Source organism: Chenopodium quinoa, unplaced genomic scaffold (assembly GCF_001683475.1).
Source record: "Chenopodium quinoa cultivar QQ74 unplaced genomic scaffold, ASM168347v1, whole genome shotgun sequence".
NCBI classification, from domain to species: Eukaryota; Viridiplantae; Streptophyta; class Magnoliopsida; order Caryophyllales; family Amaranthaceae; genus Chenopodium; species Chenopodium quinoa.
This window is the reverse complement of record NW_018742381.1, coordinates 103942-111031: the sequence shown is the minus strand read 5'-3', so window position 1 is coordinate 111031 and position 7090 is coordinate 103942. Positions and strand designations below refer to the sequence as shown.

At 32.2% G+C, this 7090-nt stretch overlaps 1 protein-coding gene across 3 annotated transcripts; it reads left to right on the top strand.

The window, feature by feature from the left end:
- The first annotated feature begins 3645 nt into the window (after positions 1 to 3645).
- On the top strand, positions 3646 to 5940 carry LOC110697750. Of its 3 annotated transcripts, none has more exons than XM_021875131.1 (3): positions 3646 to 3980; positions 5162 to 5277; positions 5777 to 5940. In XM_021875131.1, the coding sequence occupies exons 1-3, from the start codon at positions 3915 to 3917 to the stop codon at positions 5898 to 5900; spliced, it is 306 nt and encodes a 101-aa protein (XP_021730823.1). In that variant the 5' UTR covers positions 3646 to 3914; the 3' UTR covers positions 5901 to 5940. The 3 variants fall into 3 exon arrangements, 1 of the variants encoding a protein (XP_021730823.1); XR_002506561.1 differs by lacking the exon at positions 3646 to 3980 and adding an exon at positions 3987 to 4772; XR_002506563.1 differs by lacking the exons at positions 3646 to 3980; positions 5162 to 5277 and adding an exon at positions 3987 to 4772.
- Positions 5941 to 7090: the final 1150 nt, after the last annotated feature.

Below are 7090 nucleotides of genomic sequence, written 5' to 3'. Positions count from 1 at the left end.
CAAAAAACTTCGAAGTAGGGAGAAAAGGCAAAGAAGTTTCCACCCAAGCATTCTCATTTGGCAAGATTAGAACCTCTAATCTTTTTTAATAATTCATATACTTTTAATACTTTGGGGAAGCAAAAGTTTTGGATACCCAAAATTTGAATCGAAACCAATTAAGATCGAACCAGCGATTTCAGAACCAAAATTGGATCGGGTTCTAAGTTTTGGGAAATAAGATTAAGAATTAATTATGACAAATCTTTGTTTCGGTTCCCAATTTGTTAACCTTAAACCGATTGGGTACTCGATTATTAGTCATCAATATTCCCTTTGTCGTTTTTAAACATTACACTTTTATCGATACATAGTATAAGGTGGTTAAATTGTGTTTTTAATGTACTCCCTCCGTATTTAATTAAGTAAAATGTGTTGAATTTTTGCACTATTCATCTTATCCACGCACTTTGACTATTGTTACTAATTTATACCTAAGAATATATATATTCTTATGGGTACTTGTTAGAATCGATCGTAATTGTAGACACCTGATTGTGTCTCCCCAAAAACCAAACCTAGTGATGAGTACCTTTCACGTTTTGATTGATGAGTTCAGTAAAGATTTGGAGAGTCTCGCAAAGTTTCCTTAAGCCTTGACCTTATTTCTAACTTTACCTAAAATGTTTTAACCCAAAATCATTCATTTCGTGTCCTTAAACCCAAAATCATCCATTTTGTGTCCTTAAAATCATTCAATTCGTGCCCAAATTATAAAAACGTCTAGACCAGATTATTTGGGTCCATGTTCCCAGTCCAATTATTTTTTAGTTGGATGGGGTTTGAAAAGAGCTTTCCAGCGAAATATTATTAGCCCAAATCCGACTTAAAACGAATGAGATATGTCCTAAATACTAAATCGAGCCCAAACCGAGCCTAGGTCTACCTTAGCTACGACCCAATGATTATATGGAGTCCAAAATATTTTATTTAGGCCCTATATGATCATATTCCCAATCCTAAATCAGTTAGAAACTTCTAAAATCCTCTAGAAGGTTCTAATCTATCGTTTCCGAAAAGATAGAGATCAAAGAAGTTCGAGATTGAATAAAACTTCTCATAATGTAATCCTTGTTCTATTCGAATACAAAGACGTTCGGATATCTTCTGCAAACATAATTCCATTAGAAATCAAACACCGTACAACTTTGCAATCCTTTAGAACCAGCACGCAACGTCAGGATCAACGCGCTACGACAGTCCTGACACGGCGCGATAACACCCAGCACGGCGCGACAATCCTGTCACGTCGCGTCAAAAGTTGTTCTATTTTATTTAGAACTTCTGATCTTTTCTGATCTCTCAAACTCTCTCTTTTCCTTATAAATAGAGGTCGATTCCCCGTTTTCGGATCATCAACAATCATCGAAAATCAGTCACAATTAGCATCATCAATTCGCAAGGATTCGAGAGAATTTTTACACCAATGCTCTTAGCCTAAACACCCCAAATAATCCACAATACTTCCTTTGCGTGATTCGAATACTCCAAACCATACTCAACGTTGCCTTCGACCTCGACGTGAAAGATTGATAGTTCTAAGGGTTTGGTCCTAAATCTATATTTCAATTCATTTTTGATTTATTTACTTTATTGAAGTTTACTAACGTGTGTATTGTTTTAATAGGAAGAAGGTTGAGGCATTAAAGTGAGTAATTCAATTACCCTTTTTATTAATCTTTTGATTTTGGATTAGAAATCATGTTTATGATGTTATTTTGATTTCTAATATCATGTTTAGGATGATGTGTTGATTTTGTTATTAGTGACATGCTAGGACTTGTTATTAATCCGTTTAGTATCATGCCTAGGATCTTACTACTAACGATATTTTTATGATGATGATTGTGATGTTTTGATGATATTCTTATGATGATGATTGTGATATTAATCATATGTTGCTTGATTATCTATGATTTATTGCTATTACTTGATCACGCCCATTTTTGTAGGTTTAAAGGGAAATTTTAATTAAAATAACACCTAGTAAGATGATTAATAATATGATCTAGGCTTAATATGATTTTAATTCAAGTTATCACCAATATTAGATTTAATTGTGCATTAATAATCAACCAACATAGATTAAACAGGTCTAGGATTCATTTGATGTATGTATGTTGATCGAAAAGCGTGCATGAATATCAAAAGAATTAAGTAGAGGCCTATTTAGGGCGGGTTTAACCTCTTTAGGTTGGATTTGTATCATCATCCTCGAACATCCAGTCATGGTTCTGGACCACTATGGAGTTAGCAATCTCTGTGATTGTGAATGGGGTGTAACCTTCACAATCGTGAACGGTTTACAAGTTCCTAAAACTTATTGACGACTCTTTTTCTCTAGCTTCTTTCCCTTGGAGCGCCGCCATGCTTAAAAACATGACACCACAGTAGGACGAAATGAAAAATTCCCTACAGTAATGGATAATTTATCAATATTCAATATTTATATTTATTACATATTGATAATTAAAGGTATAGTATTAGTCAAACTTTTACATTGGTATACGTGTATAAGAGAAACGTTTAACTATTTAAATAAACAGAAAGTAATATATTAAATGTGAGTTTGGGTAATTGATTTTAAGAAAAGATAGTGGAATTAGTAGAAATTAAGGGATGTATATAAGAGAATGAAGACCATTAGTGGAGACTATTCTAACCAAATAAAAGTAGCCAATATATATATATATATATATATTTTGTGAAAATTTTAAATTACAACTTATCTTTGCATTTAGTTCTTTCAGAACTTATTTCTGTATGGTTTTGTTCTTCGCCTCATTTAGTTCCGTTCGATTTTTTCTTTAATTTGTTCTTCCGTTAATCAAGGGTTTGTGTAGACACTTAAAAATATCTCCCTGACCAAATCCCTATGACGAAACAACCTTTCATTGCCTAATTTTGTCCGGTTCGCGTAATGGATCTAAGAATTACTTGAATAGTCCATTTGTTATAGCCTAAAATTATTTTTAAAGCCATTTTATCCATTTTGTTAGCCCAAACTTAGCCCATTTTCTCTTTTCAAAACTCAAGTCCCAAAACTGGTCAAAACTGAATTTCGTGCCTCATAATTTTTATCCAAATATTAGATGTTTGGATAGAACTTGAAATAAGCTTTCCAATGATATATCATAAACCCAATTCCGATTAGAAACGAAAAAAATATGATTAAAATACCAAACTCTATCCAAAACTGACACCGTTCCACTATTTCGATCATATATCAAATTCTACAAAAGATATCAATCTGATTCTAATTGGGTTGAAACGTAGACTTCTAGAGCTTTCCAAAGATCGATATATAATTTATCTTATTCCGATTTCTGGATCAATTTAAAAGTTATGATAAAAACAAAAATCTCAAAACTACTGTCCCTCGCTACGCATTTTCGAAAATCACTACTACAAAAATGGGAAAAGAGACCTGTTATATGAGACCTGTTGATTAATATAACAAGTCTCTTTAGTATAAGAGATCTAATATTAGAGATAACATGTCTCTTATATATTAAAGGGCCCACCACTCATTTGTGGAAGTTAATGGAAAAGGAATAAGAGACCTGTTGTTTATCCTAACAAGTCTCTTATTTGTGTAAGGGTCCACCACCCACCCTTCATTTTTTTCCCTCTCTCCTTTTCACACTCTAATTGATCCACTCTTCCACCTTCGTTTGTTATCTCCTCTTTCTCTCTTTGTTTTCCGCTTTCAATCTCCATTGAAGCTTTGCAAAGAAGAACTTGCCCACCAAAGTCGCACGAAAGTCTACTCCAGCCACGAGCAGAGTAAAGAAGGAAGACCCATCGTTTCAGACCTAGAATTGTCGCAATTCGTGAGATCGAAAGTAATAGAATCCGTCGTCGTCACCCTCCAGATGAGGGAGGCCGCTGAAGCTTACTGGTTTGCCTTTTCAAACATACCAACCTTTGCGTTATTTGTGGTGAGAGTGCTTAATTTGGGGGGTTTTAATTGAATCTTAATGTTTAGGGTTTGGGTTTTTTTTTCAAGAAATTATAGTTTTTCTTTGCTTGCATATAATTTAATCGTGTTTGTTTATGCTTGTTATGTTTAATTGTTGATTGTTAAAAAAAAAATTGGGTTTAATCGTCCATTTTTTTGGAATTTTGTTTCACTATTGAGGTAATTGGACGACAAATTGAATGTCTCTTTGGAAATTAAGTAATCGATGCAGGATTTATATAAAATGTTGATTAATTGCTTTGATAGTCTTGTTATTCAAGCATAACAATTCGAAATCTAACCCCTTTTTTCTCTATTGTTTCTTGCTCAAGTGTTGACTTAATTAAGATTATCTTTGTCTAGGTTTATCATTCCATTTGAATGATGAATTGGGTGTAATTTTTTTTTAAAGGGAATTGGGTGTATTTTAAATGTTGATTAATTGGCTATGGTAGATTATTGTTGTTGCTGAGTTTGTATTGTTCCATTTGAATGATAAATTGGGTGTATTTTAAATGTTGATTAATTGGCTATTGGTAGATTATTGTTGTTGTTGAGTTTGTATCACTGATGCCTGTAATGTTTTATCTTCCAATCCCTTGTTTTTTCTTCAGAAAGATCGGCTCGTTGTCTAGGATTACGATAATGTATACAAGAAAAGAGTTTATACAAATATTCACTCTTGCTTGCTCAACACTATGAGGTTAATCTTAATGTATTAGCTGCCTTAGTGTAGACACTTCCTCTGGTACAGTGGCCTTCGATAATATGAGTAAGCTTATAATTTTCAAGGATCTTGCGGTTGACAATTATTTTTTACCCTACAGATTTAGTGTAGTCAATGATGGAACTATATATGATGCATCCTTTGATGGAACAATAAGCTGCACTAACATAGAAACTAGAATTTTAGAATCATTAATGGACCTGAATCCTAATGGTTGGCATGTATGTCAATTTTTTTTATTGATATTTTAGTTTGGTCAGATGTGATTGTGTTTGGCTATGATAGCATTCGGTTGTCAATGAGAATTTACAACACACCCAAGCATTTTTTTTTTCTTTTTTTTTTTAGATCTTGTTGCTATACTTTTCCTTAGGTAATATAATTAGGCTTACATTCTTGAATACATGATTAATGGGATACATGAACACATGCAGGGTCCAAGAAGTTGGCAGATGTTGTATGTCTTAGATATTAACTTAGAGAAGAAACAAGGAGAGATAATTATTAGAGGTCATAAAACGTTTGTGCTCAATCTACAATTAGGAACCAGGTACTTTTCGCCTCTTTTTGCCCCATTATAATTTTATTTATGGACTACTTTCAATATATTGCAATCATGTCATCCTGTTGATGCACCTTATTTGGCTCTAGTAAGCTCAAACCTCAACTGTTTCGGTTTTATTGTCTGTCGTTCTTATTTGGCTCTAGTAAGCATTGAACTAGTTCCTTGACCATAGACATGCAGATTAAGATGAATTTAGTTCAAACATTATTATATTGTGATTATTTTAAGAATGGTGATGTATTATTTTAAGAAATCATATACAAAGTGGTAAAGGTGATTATTTTTAAATTGTGATTTATATTTATTGTGTCTTATGTGGCTTTTCAAAATTAGTATTCTCCTTCGGATTTCAATGTGGGGTGTGCTTTAGTTAGAGATTCACTCATGTTTAGCCTTAGCTTGATTTTCAATTTGACATCAGTATATCTTTAATTTACCTAATTTAATTTTTTTTGTTAATCATGATTTGTTGTTTATCTTGTAGCTCTTTCACCAAGACCCTTGTGCTCATTCATTTGAAAATGTTGACGAAATTAGAGATCTGTGGGGCTAAATTCTCTTATACATGTAAATTATTGTTCGTATATACTTGTAAATATAACTACTAGTAAATTCAATAATTATATAAGTTTATGTAAATTTATCTAATTGTTTGGTTCTGCAATTTTCAATTTTAGTAGAATATAATTACAAAATATTAAATATATCGTCGAATTATTTAAAAAAAATAATATAAAGAGACCTATTATCTGACAAAACAGGTCTCTTTATGGCTCTCAAAGACACCTGTTGTGTTAAATAACAGGCCCCTTCCCCTTCTTAAATGTATGATGTGTATACATGCAAAGAGACCTGTTACCTTACTTAACAGATCTCCTATTGTTGATTACAAAGAGACCTGTTCAGTTGAACAAGTTTCTTTATCAAAGAGACCTGTGAGCTAGAGACCTCCTCTAAACAGGTCTCTTATGCCATTTCCAACGGGTCTCTTTGGCCTTTTTTGTAGTAGTGAATCTATCTTCTTTCAAAAATCTATCTTCACATGATTTTAAGCCTATAAATACCACCATTATTTCTGATTTTTGAGGGAGCATTGGACAATCATACAAATATTTATCAATCCCAAATCATCCCAAAAGGCTTAGGCTTAAAGTTTCAACGTACAATTTCTATTGTTCTTAGCTTTATTTTTAATCTTATTCAAGTAATTCAAAGTCCAAAACAAGATCCGAAGGTTCTACCTTTTTTACTAAGGCGTGAAGGTATAATTCCGAGGGTGATATTAATTTCTCTAACTCTTTAATTTAATTCTTGTGAATTATTATTTTTATTAAAGTTATTAACAATTTATTCATGACGTAGTATTCAAAGTTGCACATTCGGAGTGAGTATTTAATTCTTTATTTTATTTACTCTAATTATTTTTATTGCTTTGATTACTAGCATCATGTTTAGGATAACACGTTCATTTCGTTATTAGTAACATGCTAGGATTGTTATTAATCTGTTTAGTACCATGCCTAGGATCTTACTACTAACGATATTTTTTTATGATGATGATTATCATGATAATTATATGTTGCTTGATTATCAATGATTTGTTGCTATTGCTTGATCACGCCCCTTCTTGTAGGTTTAAAGGGAATTTGTAATTGAAATCACGCCTAATAAGATAATTAATAATTGGATTTAGGTTTAAGATGGTTTTAATTCAAGTGATCACAAGTATTAGATTTAATTGTGCATTAATAATCAACCAACATAAATTAAACAGGTTTAGGATTAATTTGATATATGT